This window comes from Pristiophorus japonicus, chromosome 4, assembly GCF_044704955.1.
Source record: "Pristiophorus japonicus isolate sPriJap1 chromosome 4, sPriJap1.hap1, whole genome shotgun sequence".
NCBI classification, from domain to species: domain Eukaryota; kingdom Metazoa; phylum Chordata; class Chondrichthyes; family Pristiophoridae; genus Pristiophorus; species Pristiophorus japonicus.
Genome location: NC_091980.1, coordinates 157,598,658 through 157,619,291, shown reverse-complemented (window position 1 = coordinate 157,619,291; position 20,634 = coordinate 157,598,658). Strand labels below are relative to the sequence as shown.

Here is a 20,634-nt window from a genome sequence, read left to right as displayed (position 1 = left end):
AAAAAGTGGGGTTACATTGGCTACCCTCCACTCAATAGGAACTGATCCAGAGTCAATGGAATGTTGGAAAATGACTGTCAATGCATCCGCTATTTCCAAGGCCACCTCCTTAAGTACTCTGGGATGCAGTCCATCAGGCCCTGGGGATTTATCGGCCTTCAATCCCATCAATTTCCCCAACACAATTTCCCGACTAATAAAGATTTCCCTCAGTTCCTCCTCCTTACTAGACCCTCTGACCCCTTTTATATCCGGAAGGTTGTTTGTGTCCTCCTTCGTGAATACCGAACCAAAGTACTTGTTCAATTGGTCTGCCATTTCTTTGTTCCCCGTTATGACTTCCCCTGATTCTGACTGCAGGGGACCTACGTTTGTCTTTACTAACCTTTTTCTCTTTACATACCTATAGAAACTTTTGCAATCCGCCTTAATGTTCCCTGCAAGCTTCTTCTCGTACTCCATTTTCCCTGCCCTAATCAAACCCTTTGTCCTCCTCTGCTGAGTTCTAAATTTCTCCCAGTCCCCGGGTTCGCTGCTATTTCTGGCCAATTTGTATGCCACTTCCTTGGCTTTAATACTATCCCTGATTTCCCTTGATAGCCACGGTTGAGCCACCTTCCCTTTTTTATTTTTACGCCAGACAGGAATGTACAATTGTTGTAATTCATCCATGCGGTCTCTAAATGTCTGCCATTGCCCATCCACAGTCAACCCCTCAAGTATCATTCGCCAATCTATCTTAGCCAATTCACGCCTCATACCTTCAAAGTTATCCTTCTTTAAGTTCTGGACCATGGTCTCTGAATTAACTGTTTCATTCTCCATCCTAATGCAGAATTCCACCATATTATGGTCACTCTTCCCCAAGGGGCCTCGCACAATGAGATTGCTAATTAATCCTCTCTCATTACACAACACCCAGTCTAAGATGGCCTCCCCCCTAGTTGGTTCCTCGACATATTGGTCTAGAAAACCATCCCTTATGCACTCCAGGAAATCCTCCTCCACCGTATTGCTTCCAGTTTGGCTAGCCCAATCTATGTGCATATTAAAGTCACCCATTATAACTGCTACACCTTTATTGCATGCACCCCTAATTTCCTGTTTGATGCCCTCCCCAACATCACGACTACTGTTTGGAGGTCTGTACACAACTCCCACTAACGTTTTTTGCCCTTTGGTGTTCTGCAGCTCTACCCATATAGATTCCACATCATCCAAGCTAATGTCTTTCCTAACTATTGCATTAATCTCCTCTTTAACCAGCAATGCTACCCCACCTCCTTTTCCTTTTATTCTATCCTTCCTGAATGTTGAATACCCCTGGATGTTGAGTTCCCAGCCCTGATCATCCTGGAGCCACATCTCCGTAATCCCAATCACATCATATTTGTTAACATCTAAATCTTGGTTACATCTTTGTAAATCTTTTCTGCACTTTCACTAGAGCTTCAATATTCTTTTTGTAGTGTGGAGGCGTGTGGGGTATGGGATTATTTGATGAGGTTCTCTGAGATCTGAAGTTCAGTCCTGCATCTTTTATAATTATCTATTTCATCTGAAGCATGACTGTGAAGTTGTGTCCCAGTAGTTTTATCGGCCTGAGATGTTTGAGTAGATCAGGCTGTTAACTGCCTGCTTACAATGTGTCTTGCAGCCCTTCCACCTCCTGCCCCTCCTCAGTTCTTTTCTGCATTTGCAAAGATCGTGAACATTTTGAACTGTGACGTTTTGATGCTAATCCTCAGAACAGTTCTTCAGCGGGCTGTGGACTCCACAGGGCAACTGTGGAGTGAAGCAATGGTACAGAAGGTATGAACTTGCACAATGCTGATCACCTTGTACAATTGGTTGTGAAGAATTAAATAGAATTTACTGCAATTTGTCGTACATAAAAAAAAAATAGTAAAATGTAGCTTCTTTCGGATGAGACGATAAACCGAGGCCCCGCCTGCTCTCTCAGGTGGACGTAAAGGATCCCAGGGCGTTATTTCAAAGAGCAGCAGGGGAGTTATCCCTGGTGTCCTGGCCAATATTTATCCCTCAATCAACATAACAAAAACAGATTATCTGGTCATTATCACATTGCTGTTTGTGGGAGCTTGCTGTGTGCAAATTCGCTGCTGCGTTTCCCACATTACAACAGTGACTACACTTTCATTTAAGTGAGGGATTTTTATCCATGTTCCTTCTCCTTTTCAATTTACCCTTCAAATATTAGCTTCTAGCTATGTACAAATTGCTATTGTAGCCTGATTGATCGAGATTTATTGCTATAAATGGTCAACAATCCATTATCGTGGTACAATGTGAGAAACAGAAAATAGATCTAGGAGTACGCCATTCGGCCCTTTGAGCCTGCACCACCATTCAATAAGATCATGGCTGATCATTCACCTCAGTACCCCTTTCCTGCTTTCTCTCCATACCCCTTGATCCCTTTAGCCGTAAGGGCCATATCTAACTCTCTCTCGAATATATCCAATGAACTGGTATCAACAACTCTCTGCGATAGGGAATTCCACAGGTTAACAACTCTGAGTGAAGAAGTTTCTCCTCATCTCAGTCCTAAATGGCTTACCCCTTATCCTTAGACTATGTCCCCTGGTCCTGGACTTCCCCAACATCGGGAACATTCTTCCTGCATCTAACCTGTCCAGTCCAGTCAGAATTTTATATGTTTCTATGAGATCCCCTCTCATCCTTCTAAACTCCAGTGAATACAGGCCCAGTCGATCCAGTCTCTCCTCATATATCAGTCCTGCCATCCCGGGAATCAGTCTGGTGAACCTTCGCTGCACTCCCTCAATAGCAAGAACGTCCTTCCTCAGATTAGGAGACCAAAACTGAACACAATATTCCAGATGAGGCCTCACTAAGGCCCTGTACAACTGCAGTAAGACCTCCCTGCTCCTATACTCAAATCCCCTAGCTATGAAGGCCAACATACCATTTGCCTTCTTCACCGCCTTCTGTACCTGCATGCCAACTTTCAATGACTGATGAACCATGACACCCAGGTCTCGTTGCACCTCCCTTTTCCTAATCTGCCGCCATTCAGATGATATTCTGCCTTCGTGTTTTTACCACCAAAATGGATAACCTCACATTTATCCACATTATACTGCATCTGCCACGCGTTTGCCCACTCACCTAACCTGTCCAAGTCACCCTGCAGTCTTTTAGCGTCCTCCTCACAGCTCACACTGCCACCCGCTTAATGTCATCTGCAAACTTGGAGATATTACACTCAATTCCCTCATCCAAATCATTAATGTATATTGTAAATAGCTGGGGTCCCAGCAATGAGCCCTGCGGCACCCCACTAGTCACTGCCTGCCAGTCTGAAAACGACCCGTTTATCCCGACTCTCTGCTTCCTGTCTGCCAACCAGTTCTCTATCCATGCCAGTACATTACCCCCAATAACATGTGCTTTAATTTTGTACGCCAATCTCTTGTGTGGGACCTTGACAAAAGCCTTTTGAAAGTCCAAATATACCACATCCACTGGTTCTCCCTTGTCCTCTCTACCAGTTACATTCTCAAAAAATTGTAGAAGATTTGTCAAGCAGGATTTCCCTTTCATAAATCCATGCTGAACGATCCAGTCACTGCTTTCCAAATGCGCTGCTATTTCATCTTTAATTGATTCCAACATTTTCCCCACTACTGATGTCAGGCTAACCGGTCTATAATTACTTGTTTTCTCTTTCCCTCCTTTCTTAAAAAGTGATGTTACATTAGCTACCCTCCACTCCATAGGAACCGATCCAGAGTTGATAGACTGTTGGAAAATGATCACCAATGTATCCACTATTTCTAGGGCCACTTCCTTAAGTACTCTGGGATGCAGACTATCAGGCCCCGGGGATTTATCGGCCTTCAATCCCATCAATTTCCCTAACACAATTTCCCGCCGAATAAGGATTTCCTTCAGTTCCTCCTTCTCACTAGACCCTCGGTCCCCTAGTATTTACGGAAGGTTATTCATGTCTTCCTGCGTGAAGACAGAACCAAAGTATTTGTTTAACTGATCCGCCATTTCTTTGTTCCCCATTATAAATTCACCTGAATCTGACTGCAAGGGACCTACGTTTGTTTTCACTAATCTTTTTCTGTTCACATATCTATAGAAGCTTTTGCAGTCAGTTTTTATGTTGCCAGCAAGCTTCCTCTCATACTCTATTTTCCCCCTCCTAATTAAACCCTTTGTCCTCCTCTGCTGTATTACAAAATTCTCCCAGTCCTCAGGTTTGCTGCTTTTTCTGGCCAATTTACATGCCTCTCCCTTGGCTTTAACACCATCCTTAATTTTCCTTGTTAGCCACGGCTGAGCCACCTTCCCCGTTCTATTTTTACTCCAGACAGGGATGTACAATTGTTGAAGTTCATCCATGTGATCTTTAAATGTTTGCCATTGCCTATCCACCGTCGACCCTTTAAGTATCACTCGCCAGTCTATTCTAGCCAATTCACGTCTCATACCATCGAAGTTACCTTTCCTTAAGTTCAGGACCCTAATCTCTGAATTAACTGTGTCACTCTCCATCTTGATAAAGAATTCTACCATATTATGGTCACTCTTCCCCAAGGGGCCTCGCACAACAAGATTGCTAATTAGTCCTTTCTCATTACACATCACCCAATCCAAGATGATCAGCCCTCTAGTTGGTTCCTCGACATATTGGTCTAGGAAACCATCCCTAATACACTCCTCCTCCACTACATTGCTACAAGTTTGGTTAGCCCAATCAATATGTAGATTAAAGTCGCCCATGATAACTGCTGTACCTTTATTGCACGCATCCCTAATTTCTTGTTTGATGCTGTCCCCAACCCCTCTACTGCTGTTTGGTGGTCTGTACACAACTCCCACTAGCGTTTTCTGCCCTTTGGTATTCCGTAGCTCCACCCATACAGATTCCACATCATCCAAGCTAATGTCCTTCCTTACTATTGCATTAATTTCCTCTTTAACCAGCAACTCCACCCCACCTCCTTTTCCTTTCTGTCTGTCCTTCCTAAATGTTGAATACCCAAATATGTTGAGTTCCCAGCCTTGGTCACCCTGGAGCCATGACTCCGTGATGCCAATTACATCATATCCGTTAATTGCTATCTGTGCAGTTAATTCGTCCACCTTATTCCGAATACTCCTCGCATTGAGGCACAGAGCCTTCAGGCTTGTCTTATTAACACCGTTTGCCCCTTTAGAATTTTGCTGTAATGTGGCCCTTTTTGCTTTTTGCCTTGGGTTTCTCTGCCCTCCACTTTTACTTTTCTTCTTTCTATCTTTTGCTTCTGCCCCCATGCTACTTCCCTCTGTCTCCCTGCATAGGTTCCCATCCCCCTGCCATATTAGTTTAACCCCTTCCCAACAGCACTAGCAAACACTCCCCCTAGGACATTGGTTCCAGTCCTGCCCAGGTGCAGACCGTCCGGTTTGTACTGGTCCCGCTTCCCCCAGAACCGGTTCCAATGTCCCAGGAATTTGAACCCCTCCCTTCTGCATCACTCCTCAAACCACGTATTCATCTGAGCTATCCTGCGATTCCTACTCTGACTAGCACGTGGCACTAGTAGCAATCCTGAGATTACTACTTTTGAGGTCCTACTTTTTAATTTAGCTCCTAGCTCCCTAAATTTGTCTTGTAGGACCTCATCCTGTTTTTTTTTTACCTATATCGTTGGTACCTATATGCACCATGACAACTGGCTGTTCACTCTCCCTCTTCAAAATGTCCTGCACCCGCTCCAAGACATCCTTGTCCCTTGCAGCAGGGAGGCAACACACCATCATGGAGTCTCTGTTGCTGCAGCAGAAACGCCTATCTATTCCCCTTACAATAGAATCCCTTATCACTATAGCTCTCCCACTCTTTTTCCTGCCCTCCTCTGCAGCAGAGCCACCCATGATGCCATGAGCTAGATGGAGCATGGTCTTTTTTGTCCAGCAATTCCTATGTTGCTAATTGCCCTGTTTACTGTCCCAGATGAGGTGCTGTCAGACTTGTGCAAATGCTGCTCTTGATCTGACTTCCCAGAAGTGTGCAGAAATGCCCTCCTTCCTGTGGAAAAAGACGAGCCTCTGCTTAAAGTTGTGGCATCGAAATAAATCCAGTTCCACCACCCTCCAATAATAAAACCACTCGTTTTCAAAAATCTTGGGGGGTGGGGGGGCAGAAATCAATAATATACCAAAAAGGTACATTATTAAGCAGATCTTTTCAGTTTTAATGGTTTCTTTGTCAGTGCCATAATTGCATATTCCATGTTACTGACAGCACACAGTTGTGCTTCTCTTCCTACCATAGACTCTTCATCTTATCTGCATGGCTGTACAAGAAGAACAGAGACAGCTAGAGGGAGCAGTTGCAGAGGAAGATGTGGCATTTGATGTTTATCTTAAAGCAACAAGTAAGTAGTAGGGCTTTGGAATTTGGAATATATAGAATCATAGAATCGTGCAGCACAGCCGGAGGCTACTTAACCCATTGAGTCTGCGGCAGCTCTTTCAGAGAGCAATAGTTAGTCCCACTCGCTGCCTCTTTCCCCGTATCCCTGCAATTTTTCTCCAAGTATTTCTCCAATTCCCTTTTGAAAGCTATTATTGAATCTGTTTCCACCACCACCCTAACAGGCAGTGCACTCCAAATCTGCAGTTGTTAACTGTTACTGCTGCAATAATAGTTCAAACTGTTCTGTTGCAGTTGATGCAGTGTTAATTCAAAATCATATTCCATCGATAAATCTCCGGTGGCTATACTGCAACTCCCACTTTGATCTGGTACCACCGTGGAGCGACGCGGAGCCAGTAATATACTGCCAGCTCCGCGCTGCTCTCGGGCCAGACGAGGCAAGGCTCATCATCCAAATATCCAAATTAAGTTTTAACGGTTTTCAAATTTTTTTCAGTTGTGCTGTAGACCATAAGTTGTGCCACACTCAACGCAAACTATCACCATTTGTCCGAATTCTATCCCAGAGACTTCATTCCTAAGTTATACCGCACACAGTTTGAAGCAAAATATGTCCGATGATAGTCTGTTGGCTTGTCTCTGTTGTTGCAGTGCCTGTGATTTTTCCCTTGGGAATCCTGTTGTGGATTTCTGCCAGTGTGAAATGTACCTCATCCAAAAGTCACGTTGCCCACCAGTGACACGAGAATTAAAATTCCATGTTCACTTCCTATACGATCCACGCGATAGTCATTTCTACTGAGCAAAGCCGAGTTTTGTGGTCATGCCACTTGTGGGTTTTTTTTTAAAAAGAGGGGTGTGCATTTATTCTAACACTGTGCAGATCTGTGAATTTCTGCCCCAGCTTTTGTCTGATCTAAGCAGCCTTGCAAGGGAAGACAGTCCAGCAGGCCAGCAACACCACTGAGTTGAGCCTTGCAATTATATTCTCAAATTGAGTCTGGGTTTAAAAAAAAAATGATGTAGAAATTGATCTGCTTTCGAGCATCATTCGCAGCGTAAATATCGCTCGGCGATGGTGCAAGACTGAGGCCAGTTGACTTGTATTTTTCCAGTTATGCACCTGTTTTTCTTACAATCATCTGTTGTGGTATTTTGAAGGAGTAGGAAGTTCTGCAGTGAATGCCGAGAGCATCCTGTCGCTTCTTGAAAAGCTGAAACGTGTCCATCAGTTAGATGCCCAGAAAGACATGATTATCTGGACCCTACAGGTATGGATTGCAAATGGAAACAACAGACTATGGACCCAAGTTTCCACAAGAAAAAAAACGGGCGCCCCTCCGAGCTGGGCGCCCGTTTTTCGCGCCTAAAACAGCGCCTAAAAAAAAAAAATCGCGATTCTGGAGCGTTCTGCAGCTCCTTGTCTGCCTGGCGCGGCGTGCAGGGGGGCGGAGCCTACACTCGCGCCGATTTTGTAAGTGGGAGTGGGCGGGTACTATTTAAATTAGTTTATTTCCTGCCGGCAACGGTGCGCGTTGGAGCGTTCGCGCATGCTCAGTGTGAAAAAAACATTGACACTCGGCCATTTTTGTAGTTCTTTGTAGCTGTTTAGTTTTTTTTAATTTTTTAATAAAAGTACATTGCCATCAGCACAGAGGCTCCTTGTAGCAGTGAGAAGGGTGCAGGAAGCCTCAAAGTTGAGGCAGCCGTTTCCCGACGACCTCTGCCTTTTGCCGTCGGGAAATGGCTCCTCAATTTCTGAGGCTTCCTGCAGCCTTCTCTCTTTCCCGCCAGCGGTCTGGAACGGCTCCATTCCCCCCCCCCCCCCCCCCCGCGTTCGTCGGCTCCCTCCTCCTCCCCCCCCCCCCCCCGGCCCGCGTTCGGTCGGCTCCCTCCTCCCTCCCCCCCCCCGGCCCGCGTTCGGTCGGCTCCCTCCCCCCCCCCCCCCCAGCCCGCGTTCGGTCGGCTCCCTCCTCCCTTCCCCCCCCCGCCCGCATTCGGTCGGCTCCCTCCTCCCTCCCCCCCCGCCCGCGTTCGGTCGGCTCCCTCCTCCCTCCTCCCTCCCCCCCCGCCCGCGTTCGGTCGGCTCCCTCGTTTTGTGAGGCTTGCTACACCATTCTTCCTGGCTGAAGCACTTTCACACAGGTAGGAAGATGGTTTATTTAATCTTTTCCTTGCTTATAAATGTTTATTCAGGTTGGATTTATTTGTATAAGTATAAATAAGGATTGATTGTCGAATTTAATGAGTTCCCTTCCCCCCCCTCTCCCCCCCCCACCTCGTTCTGTAACCTGATTTGTAACCTGCGCCTGATTTTTTAATGTGTAGAACAGGTTTTTTCAGTTCTACAAAAATCTTCACTTGCTCCATTCTACTTTAGTTTGGAGTATGTTTTCACTGTGGAAACTTTCAAATCAGGCGTCAGTAGCCGGACACGCCCCCTTTTGAAGAAAAAATTCTGTTCCAAAGTAGAACTGTTCTACCTGACTAGAACTGCAGAAAAAAAAATGTGGAGAATTGCAAATTCTAAGATAGTCCGTTCTCCACCAGTTGCTCCTAAAAAATCAGGCGCAAATCATGTGGAAACTTGGGCCCAATGTGCTGGCTTTCTGTCAAGATTTTTACCTATTGTTAACATTGGAAACTGAGATTGATAGATTTTTGCTAGGTAAGGGGTATTAAGGGTTGTGGAACCAAGGCAGGTAGATGGAGTTAAGGTACTGATCAGCAATGATCTAACTGAATGGTGGAACAGGCTTAAAGGGCTCTACGGACTCCTCCCTGTCTCTCTCTTCCTTTTATTGAAGAAGGTTGTATACATTCATCCAGTAGTTAAAATAATAGTACTAGACTCCTGGCTGGTAGACTGTGAACTCGATTTTAATGCCTTTCTGTCATCAATGGATGGAAAATCTAGCCCATAAGTTCTTCAACACCCCTTGCACTCCCAGCTTTTCTATGGAAGTAAGTTTGGTAGTCTCCGCCTAACTGTTTGTGGGAGGGATGGACTACCTGAACAGGTATTCCTTTTCAAGATTTAACCCTACTTCTTGATCAAAGGGGAAAAAAAACACAAAAGCAAAATACTGCGGATGCTGGAATCTGAAATAAAAACAGAAAATGCTGGAAATTTCAGCAGGTTAGGCAGCATCTGTGGAGAGAATAACAGTTAATGTTTCAGGTCGATGACCCTTCGTCAGAACTGGTGAATGATCGAAAAGAGCAGATTCTTAAGGAGCACTGAAATGGGGGAGGGGAGGAAAGAACAAAAGGGAAGGTCTATGATCGTGTGGAAGACGGGAGAGATTAGAGAGACAAAAGGGATGATGGGCCGGATCGAAATGGTAATAGCAAAGTTAGGAAACGGTTAGTCTAAATAGGGTGTGAATGGCGAATAATGACCAGCTGGCATTGGAGACAAAGAGGGAAAAAAAAACCTTCAGATCGGGGTAAAAGGAACCAAAAATGGGCAGAGGTTATTGTCTGAAATTGTTGAACTCGATGTTGAGTCCAGAAGGCTGTAAAGTGCCTAACAAAAGATGAGGTGCTGTTCCTCGAGTTTGCGTTGAACTTCATTGGAACAGTGTAGGAGGATGAGGACGGAGAGGTCCGAGTGGGAATGGAGCAGGGAATTAAAGTGACAGGCGACCAGAAACTTGGGGTCACGCTTTCGGACTGAACGGAGGTGCTCTGCAAAGCGGTCACGCAATCTGCGCTTGGTCTCCCCGATGTCAAGGAGACCACATCGTGAGCAGCGAATACAGTATACTAAATTGAAAGAAGTAAAGTAAATCGCTGTTTCACCTGGAAGGAGTATTTGGGGCCCTGGATAGTGGGAAGGGAGGGTTAAAAAAGGCAGGTGTTGCATCTCCTGCGCTTGCACGGGAAGTTGCTGTGGGAAGGGGAGGGGATGCTGGGGGTGACTGCGGAATGGACCAGTGTGTCGCGGAGGGAGCGGTCCCTTCGGAACGCTGAAAGGGGAGGGGAGGGGAAGATGTGATTAGTGGTGCGATCACACTGGAGGTGGCGGAAATGGCGGAGGATGATCCGTTGAACGTGGAGGCTGATGGGGTGAAAGGTGAGGACAAGGGGAACCCTGTCGTGGTTCTGAGAGGGAGGGGAAGTGGTGAGAGCAGAGGTGCAGGAAATAGAACGGACACAGTCGAGGGCCATGTCAACCACAGCGGAGGGGAATCCTCGGTTGAGGAAAAAGGAAGACATGTCAGAGGCACTAGTGTGGAAGGTGGCGTCGTCAGAGCAGATGCGACGGAGACGGAGAAACTGGGAGAATGGAATGATGTCCTTACAGGATGTGGGGTGGGAGGAAGTGTAGTCCAGGTAGCTGTGGGAGTCAGTGGCCTTATAGTGGATACTGGTCAATAGCCTATCCCCAGACTGTCATTACCATTTCAATTCGGCCCATCATCCCTTTTGCCCCTCTAATCCCTCCCGTCTTCCACCCTATCACAGGCCTTCCTGTTTGTTCTTCCGCTCCTCCTTTCAGTGCTTCTTCAGATCCATTCTTTTCACCAGTTCTGACGAAGGGTCATCGACCTGAAACGTTAGTTGTTTTCTCTCCACGGATCCTGCTCGACCCGTTGATAAAAGGGTTTGATAGGATTGATACAGAGAAGGTATTGCCTCTGGTGGGGGAATCAAGAACAAGGTGACATAATTGTAAAATTAGAGCTCGACTATCCAGGAGTGAGATCAGGAAGTGCTTTTTCGTACAACGGATAGTGAAAATCTAGAACACGCTCCCAAATGGCTGTGGATGCTGGGGGTCAGTTGGAGTTTAAGATTAATAGATTTTTAAGTAAGGGTAATAAGGGATGTGGATCAGTGTTTGGGTACATGGGGTTGAGGTCAGCAATGATCTAATTGAATGGTGGAACAGACTTGAGGGGCCGACTCCTGATTCTTGACCAGAGTTTGCCTGTTGAATCCTTCTGACCAAAGATGCTGGTGTGAATATAGCTTGGAAGAGAGAAAGGGGGGAAAAAAAGATGAGCTTTTAAAATAAAATGTCTTTGCATTATATATTGTCCCAAACTAAAGATGCTTCCTCAGAAATGTTACACTATATACTACGAGGGTTATTGTCGAGTTGTGACACAAATCAATGCGAGTTAGCCTTGCCTCCTAATGAGTGGCAGTAGTGCTGGTTGGAGGCTAGTTCTGGTGAGCATCGTGTGGGTGCCGATGTTCCACTGGGGAATGGAGCATGGGTTAGGCTGAAGAGTGACGACTGCATGTCTTTAAGTTGGTTTGTTCTTAATTCGTTGATTTCTTGCTATGTAGTTTTTGTTACAAACCCACCTCATCTAATATCCGTGTTACTGATAGTTTGGCAAGATGGTGAGCTGTAATGATTTGATGTCACCATGTGATCCATCATCATAGGCAGTCTCGAAATCGAGGAAGACTTGCTTCCACTCTAGAGGTGAGTTCTCAGGTGGCTGTACAGTCCAATGTGGGAATTAGTCTCTGCCACAGGTGGGACAGACAGCGGTTGAAGGAAAGGGTAGGTGGGGAGTCTGGTTTGCCGCACGCTCCTTCTGCTGTCTGCTTGCTTTTGGCGACGAGACTCAGTGCTTAACGCCCCCCTCGGATGCTCTTCCTCCACTTAGGGCAGTCTTTGGTCAGGGACTCCCAGGTGTCGGGGATGTTGCACTTTATCAAGGAAGCTTTGAGGGTGTCCTTGAAACGTTTCCTCTGTCCACTTGGGGCTCGCTTGCCGTGTCGGAGTTCCGCGTAGAGCACTTGCTTTGGGAGTCGTGTGTCGGGCATGCGGACGATGTGGCCTGCCCAACGGAGCTGGGCGTTCTCCAGCATACTCCATCCCGCAGCATGTGACCCTGAAGGGATATGATAAGAGAATGTTGCCTGTGAATTTGGGTTGGAGTTATTTTAGATTTCTGATCTTGCTGAAGTATGATTATACGGACTGTCCTACTCTCACTTATGACTTTGAGGTATACTGCTGACGTCGAATGTTATGGAATGCAAATCCCACCAAATTAAATAACAGTATCAAGTAAACTTTAAATTCCTAATTTTTATTTTATATGCACTATTTGTATGATATGAAATGAACTAACACTGTTGCTCGGGTTTACGCTGGAATAAGTACTCATCCCATGGTTGGTTATATGGATTATGGTCTCTTGAAAACTATAGTCCTTTTTATTTAAAAGGAAATCGCTCCAGACCATTTGGGAGTAATGTTTAAGCTATATGAGAAAATTCTAGATAAACATTGGTAGCCTTGTTAATTGTTAAAAGCTGGCACCTGTAGTATGTTGAAGGTAGGCAGGGAATGGAGGGGTTGGAGAACAGTGTGGAAAAGCTGGACTGAATGCTAGTGAAATGGTGCAAGAACCTTTGCAGGCACAAACATAATGTACCTATGTATTTCTAGATGTTTGATGCTGTGAAAAAGCTGAGGGAGAAATCAAGTTCTTGTTCAGCAGCAGAAACCGACAGCCAAAGGGCCAATGAGGTAATGCTTTTTTTATTTTGTTACACGTTTTTTAAAACAAGTTTAAGTGTTATTCCAGGAATGTAGAAACCTGCGAGATCCCTATCTCGGCTGTGACATCAGAGAGCTTGCCAAGCTAAAGCCAGGTGGTTTCCCAGATGAAAGGGTCACCCAGACCCCCTTTCATACACCACATCATCATCATAGGCGGTTCCTCGAAGCACGGATAGCTTGCTTCCACACTAAAAAAGCATGAGTTCACAGGTGTTTCAATGAAGGACCTAATATTCCAGGTCCTGAACTACATGTTGAACGGTGGAAGATGCCTGTGCATGGATTTTTTTAATGTGTGGTGACCGTTGCACCCCAGCCACCACACGGGCTTGACAGAGCTAGGTCTCGGTCCAGTGGCAAGGTTAATGAGGACGACTGGGGACCAGCTCTGCTGCACGGACCTAGTGTGCGCACATATCGCAGTGTGGGCTGGTCCGTGCTGCCCCTGGGCCCTCGCCTCTTCTGGGCCCTGAACTCACGCCTCTCCCGGGCACCGATCATGTCGCTCCACGATCTCTCACCGCTCCTTTGCCCCAACCTCGCCGCTCCTGCTGTGCTTCCAATCACTGACAACTGAATGAAGTCATTGGAAGAGAGCTGGGTTTCTGCCTGAGCTCACAACTAGCGATTGATGGGATTAAGAAAACCGAATAATCGGATTGAAGAGTGACTAAGGTGTCTGCCGTAGCTCAGTGGTCACACTTTCACTTCTGAGTCAGAAAGTTGTGGGTTCAAGTCCCACTCCAGAGACTTGAGCACATAATCTGGTTGGACATTTCCAGTGCAGTACTGAGGGAACGCTGCACTGTCGGAGGTGCCATCTTTGGGATGAGGCCCGTCTGCCCTCTGAGGGGAAAGTTTAATAAAAAATCCCACGGCAGTATTCAAAGAAGCGCAGGATCTCCTGGCCAACATTTAACCCTCAGCCAACATCAATGAAACAAATTATCTGGTTATTTATCACATTGCTGTTTGTGGGACCTTGCTGTGTGCAAATTGGCTGCCGCGTTTCCTACATTACAGCAATTGGTTGTAAAGCGAGCGTACTGAGATTGCGAAAGGCGCTATGTAAAGTTTGTTTGTTCTTGTATTGCAGACCATACAGGACAAAGATAAGGCTGAGCGCAAACGGAAAGCAGAGGCGGCCAAACTTTATCGGCAGAAGATTATGGCACAGATGTCTGCGATGCAGAAAAATTTCATTGAATCCAACAAGCACCTCTATGAGAAGGCGACAGAAGCGCTAAGACAAGGGACGATCCTAACTGAGGAGGATAGGTATGTAGCAGGGAGACGCGATGAGGAAGCCCTCTAGTTCTCCAGCCTGTACATACTATTGCCTAAGGCAATGGAAAGTAAAATCATGCCAATCTGATGCTACTCGTTTTATGCCCTGTCGAAGTTCTGCCCAATTTCTCCACATGCGCCCCAAAAAACCCCTTCATAATTTTAAAGACCTTTATCCGACCTCCTCTTAGTCTTCTCTTTTACAGAGAAAAGAGCCCCGGCCTGCTAAATCCTTCCTGACCGTTCTGTCCTCTCAATCCTGGGAAATCTTTTCTGTACTTTCTCCAGTACCTGTAATTCAATATCCTTTTTGTAGTTTGGCGACCAGAACTCTGCACAGTACTCCAGCTGTGGCCGAGACCAGAACTCTGCACAGTACTCCAGCTGTGGCCAAGACCAGAACTCTGCACAGTACTCCAGCTGTGGCCGAGACCAGAACTCTGCGCAGTGCTCCAGCTGTGGCCGAGACCAGAACTCTGCGCAGTACTCCAGCTGTGGCCAGGCCAGAACTCTGCACAGTACTCCAGCTGTGGCCAGGCCAGAACTCTGCGCAGTACTCCAGCTGTGGCCAGGCCAGAACTCTGCGCAGTACTCCAGCTGTGGCCAGGCCAGAACTCTGCACAGTATTCCAGCTGTGGCCAGACCAGAACTCTGCGCAGTGCTCCAGCTGTGGCCGAGACCAGAACTCTGCACAGTACTCCAGCTGTGGCCAGGCCAGAACTCTGCACAGTATTCCAGCTGTGGCCAGGCCAGAACTCTGCGCAGTACTCCAGCTGTGGCCAGGCCAGAACTCTGCACAGTACTCCAGCTGTGGCCGAGACCAGAACCCGGCACAGTACTCCAGCTGTGGCCAGACCAGAACTCTGCGCAGTACTCCAGCTGTGGCCAGGCCAGAACTCTGCGCAGTGCTCCAGCTGTGGCCGAGACCAGAACCCGGCACAGTACTCCAGCTGTGGCCAGGCCAGAACTCTGCACAGTATTCCAGCTGTGGCCGAGACCAGAACTCTGCGCAGTACTCCAGCTGTGGCCAGACCAGAACTCTGCGCAGTGCTCCAGCTATGGCCGAGACCAGAACTCTGCACAGTACTCCAGCTGTGGCCAGGCCAGAACTCTGCGCAGTACTCCAGCTGTGGCCAGGCCAGAACTCTGCGCAGTACTCCAGCTGTGGCCAGGCCAGAACTCTGCGCAGTACTCCAGCTGTGGCCGAGACCAGAACTCTGCGCAGTACTCCAGCTGTGGCCAGACCAGAACCCGGCACAGTACTCCAGCTGTGGTCAGGCCAGAACTCTGCACAGTACTCCAGCTGTGGCTGAGACCAGAACTCTGTGCAGTACTCCAGCTGTGGCCGAGACCAGAACTCTGCGCAGTACTCCAGCTGTGGCCAGACCAGAACCCGGCACAGTACTCCAGCTGTGGCCAGGCCAGAACTCCGCACAGTACTCCAGCTGTGGCCGAGACCAGAACTCTGCACAGTACTCCAGCTGTGGCCGAGACCAGAACTCTGCGCAGTACTCCAGCTGTGGCCGAGACCAGAACTCTGCGCAGTACTCCAGCTGTGGCCAGACCAGAACCCGGCACAGTACTCCAGCTGTGGCCAGGCCAGAACTCTGCACAGTACTCCAGCTGTGGCCAGGCCAGAACTCTGCACAGTACTCCAGCTGTGTGGCCCAGCCAATGCTCTGTATAAAGTTAACTAACTCCCTGCTTTTGTACTGTATGCCTTTGGAAATGAACCCCAGTACCTTGTTTGCACTCTTGTATGACCTCATTAACTTACTTGTGTTGCTACTTTTAATATATGTATCGCTATTCTGAGATCTCTTTGCTCCAGCCGTGGCTCAGTGGGTAGCGCTATCGTCTCAGTCAGAAGGTTGTGGGTTCAAGTCCCGCTCCAGGAACCTGAGCACGTAAATCTAGGCTGACACTCCAGCACAGCGCTGAGGGAGCGCTGCACTGTCGGAGGTGCCGACGTTAAACCGAGTCTTGGGTGGAAGTAAAAGGTCCCATGGCACTATTTCAAAGAAGAGCAGGGGAGTTAACCCCGGTGTCCTGGCCAATATTTATTCCTAATCAACATATAACAAACATTATCCAGTCATTATCACATTGCTGCGTGTGGGAGCTTGCTGTGCGCAAATTGGCTGCCGTGTTTCCCACATTACAACAGTGACTGCACTCCAAAAGTACTTCATTGGCTGTAAAGCGCTTTGAGATGTCTGGTGGTTGTGAAAGGTGCTATATAAATGCAAGTCTTTCCTCTAAGACGCACCTTAAAAGCTACCTCTTTGACCAAGTTTTTTTTCACCTGTCCAAATATTTACTTCTGTAACTCTGTCAGTTTATGTCTGATGCTCCTTTGCAGCGCCTTGGGACGTTTTACTACATTAAAGGTGCTATATAAATGCAAGTTGTTAAATTAATGTTTAAGGTCAAACAACAATTGAGTGAAGTTAGAGATGTCAGTAATTGTACAGATAACTCGGAAGTTGTTTATCTGGTTTTAAAAACATTTCCCCTTCCAAGAGGCAGAGAAGATGAGTTTTCCTATTGAATCACTGGCTTGGAGCTGAAGCCACTGAACTTGATCTGGCGAAATGAAACGCACACGGAAAACGAGGATTGCTTGTGTCTAAATGATAAATCTGCCTTTTAAACTAGTGTTTGGGGCTTGTTTTTCCTTGCAGTATTCCGATGGCCAAGGATTCCGGTGTAGCTTTGGGACCAATGCAAGGTGCAACGGCAGCTGAGAAAATAATACTGACCTGCATCTTGTGTCAGGAAGAGCAGGAGGTGAAAACGGATGAAATGGCCATGGTACTAGCTGCTTGTGTTCAGAGGTCCACAGCTCTGACAAAAAATAGATCTCGAATCATAACGAATCTAGGAGGTAAAACTAGGTCCTGTCTACAGGCCTTTGTACGTTGTATTTAACTTCTCTAGGACCCAGCTTTTGACCTGAAACTCAAAGACTGTTTCTGATACGGCAACTATGTCTCCGAGCATCCTCTGGGCATCGGGTAGTAAATGGAAAGAACCAGAGAGGTTTTTCTCAACATTCAGTACTGTAGCAACCAGTGCCATGTGATCAGTATTGTTTTAACTCTTAAATGGTTTGAAGCAGGACCAAGAAATGGACATTGATCCTTCTAGCTAGTTCAGTTCTGAGGTCCCTCTTTCCTTTCCCACCCTCATATAAGAACATACGAATTAGGAGCAGGAGCAGGAGTAGGCCTTGCGGCCCCTCAAGCCTGCACCGCCATTTAATAAGATCATGGCTGATCTTTGACATCAATTCATTTTCCCGCCCGATTCCCATATCCCTTGATTTCCCTGGAGTCCAAAAATCTATCGATCTCCGCCTTGAGCATACTCAATGAGCATCCACAGCCCTTTAGGATAAGAAATTCCACCTCTTAGTCTTAAATAGCCGACCCCTTATCCTGAGACTGTCCCCTAGTTCTAGACACTCCAACCAGGGGAAACAACCTCTCAGCATTGCAATCCCCTTCAGAATCTTGTATGTTTCAATGCGATCACCTCTTATTCTTCTAAACTCCAGAGAGTCTAGGCTCAATCTCTCATAATACGACAAGCCTCTCATCCCAGGAATCAATCTAGTGAATCTTTGTTGCATCGTCTCCAAGGCAAGTAGATCCTTCCTCAGATAAAAGGACCAAAACTTCATCATCATAAATAATCCTACACTGTTGATACCAACAATCTGTGCTCTAAAGTGATGGAATATGGGTTAAACTAAGGCAATTTCACTAACTATTGTCAGCTATGGCTCAGTGGGCAGCACTCTTGCCTCTGAGTCAGAAGGTTGTGGGTTCAAATCCCACTCCAGGGACTTGAGCACAAAAAAATCTAGGCTGAGGGAGCGCTGCACTGTTGGAGGTGCCGTCTTTCAGATGAGACGTTAAACCGAGGCCCCATCTGCTGTCTCTCGTGAACATAAAAGCTCCCATGACACTATTTTGAGGAAGAGCACGGGAGTTATCCCCAGTGTCCTGGCCAATATTTATCCCTCAATCAACATAACAAAAACAGATTATCTGGTCATTATCACATTGCTGTTTGTGGGAGCTTGCTGTGCACAAATTGGCTGCTGCGTTTCCCACATTACGACAGTGACTACACTCCAAAAGTACTTCATTGGCTGTAAAGTGCTTTGCGACATCCGGTGGTTGTGAAAAGATGCGATATAAATCCAAGTCTTTTTTTAAACCATGACTTTCTGATTTCAGCGATATGGTCGGGGAAGGAACATGGGAAGGACCCACATGTCCCGGTCAAGCTAGGAGAAAGCAGTTGTTGGGAAGTGCTCCAGGCTCTTCTCTCCCATTCACGCGGCCACCCTGAGCAATTGATAATGCTCGGTGTACGGTGGAATGTGTTCCGCCGCATACCATTAACATCCTCCACCTTGAGCACAAAACACTGAAAATGAATGTACATAGTTGTTTGAGGGTACAAAACATATCTGTACTATTTAGTGAGGATTATATTGTGATCCTACATTTGAGGATCCTATCCTTACCAGTTGGCCATTGGCCTTGATGGGTATTCCCTGACAGACCGACAAAAAACACAATAGAATTAGCAGCATAAAGTTTGAAGTACTATGGATAATAATTCTGTGCCTGTTAATTATCACTGTCAAACAGGAAGAAGTCCTAGTTAAAGACCTGTTTCACAGGCCAAGTACCTCAGTGCGGCAAATGTTGCCCGTTGTCTGTATTCACATTGTTTCAACGCTCTGAGCTCCCAGAATGTGACGTTGCAAGTGTCAAAGTGTGAATTCTCACCAGATGTAAAAAAGCAATCATGTCACTTGGGACGTGTTGACGTAGTATTCTTCCTGAGACGCATTGTTACATCCGAAGACGGCACTCAAATCTGTGTGGTCATAGCTAGCTGCTTTTGTTTCCAGGCTCTAGAATATTCCATCAAAGAATAACATAAAGCAACATGAGATTGTAATTGGTACAATGTGCTTACTCCCATCAAGAAGCTAAGAATCATAGAATTTCTCCTCAACTCTAATCCTCTTACCAATTACTTTAAATCTATGCCCCCCTGGTTATTGACCCCTCTGCTAAGGGAAATAGGTCCTTCCTATCCACTCCCCTCATAATTTTATACACCTCAATTAAATCTCCCCTCAGCCTCCTCTGTTCCAAAGAAAACAACCCCAGCCTGTCCAATCATAGCTAAAATTTTCCAATCCAGGCAACATCCTCGTAAATCTCCTCTATATGCTCGAGTGCAATCACATCTTTGTGTAATGTGGTGACCAGAACTGCACACCTAACCAGTGTTGTACACGTTTCAAGCATAACGTCCTTGCTCTTGTATTCTGTGCCTAGGCTAATCGAGGAGAGTATCCCGTGTGCCTTCTTAACTATCTGTCCTACCTTCAGAGATCTGTGGGCATGCACTCCAAGGTCCCTCTGTTCCTCTACACTTTAGTATCCTACCATTTATTGTGCATTGTCTCACCTTGTAAGCCCTCCCCAAATGCATTACCTCGCACTTCTCTGGGTTGAATTCCATTTGCCACTTTTATGCTCACCTGACCAGTCCATCGATTATATCTCTGCAGTCTACAGCTTTCTTCCTCGCTATCAACCACGCGGCCAATATTGGTAACACTATGCAAGTACCAGACATATATCACATCTCAAAGGAAGATAATTTTTTGAGCAGCTTTGTAAAGTTAATAAAATCTTGTGTGTTTTTGTTTGAGCATTGCTTCTATTCTCATTATTTGTTACATTTGCCTCTCTCCCTTTATTCTTCTATGTATGTATTTGCTCAAAGCCAGCTACACCGCTTGCATATTTGGGTAGGAAAATGGAACTTTTAAGACTGAGATCAAGAGATATTTATTGGGAAAGGGTATCAAGCGATTATGGATCTATTTTTTCACACAAAAGGTCGTAGAATTCTAGAATTCTCTCGCTGCAAGTCTATGAATGCTGGGGCAATTGAAATTCTCAAGACTGAAATTGATAAATCTTTATTGGCTAAGAGTATTGAGGGATATGGAGCAAAGGCTGGAAAATGAAGTTGAGGTATGGATCAGCCATTGACCTAATTGAATGGTGGAATAGACTCGAGGGGCTGAATGGCCGCCTCCAGTTATGTCCCTAGAATGGGTTTTGGAGCAGATCTTTTCGTAATACCCTTTGACCGATATTCAAAAGTTGTTGGAACATTTTGATCATTTATCTTATTTCCTTATTTTCTTTAGACAACTATGATCCTATAATCATGCACCCTGACCTAGGTTGCGGCACTCATGTAGGAAGCTGTGGTCATGTGATGCATGCCATCTGCTGGCAGAAGTAAGTTAATACATGTGTGCTGTACAGCGCTTGTTTAAAAA

At 46.3% G+C, this 20,634-nt stretch overlaps 1 protein-coding gene across 2 annotated transcripts in view; it reads left to right on the top strand.

Annotated features, from left to right (window-relative positions):
* Positions 1-20,634, top strand: part of ubr1 (ubiquitin protein ligase E3 component n-recognin 1) — a 171,852-nt gene that overhangs the window by 110,345 nt on the left and 40,873 nt on the right. For both annotated transcript variants that reach the window (XR_011593045.1, XM_070878717.1), the window contains exons 25-31: positions 1,658-1,812; positions 6,317-6,419; positions 7,583-7,692; positions 12,843-12,923; positions 14,053-14,234; positions 16,928-17,130; positions 20,500-20,593. Coding sequence is in view for 1 of the 2 variants with exons in the window: in XM_070878717.1 (XP_070734818.1) it covers positions 1,658-1,812; positions 6,317-6,419; positions 7,583-7,692; positions 12,843-12,923; positions 14,053-14,234; positions 16,928-17,130; positions 20,500-20,593 (928 nt within the window). In the remaining variant the exon portion in view is untranslated. The remainder of the gene's footprint in view (positions 1-1,657; positions 1,813-6,316; positions 6,420-7,582; positions 7,693-12,842; positions 12,924-14,052; positions 14,235-16,927; positions 17,131-20,499; positions 20,594-20,634) is intronic.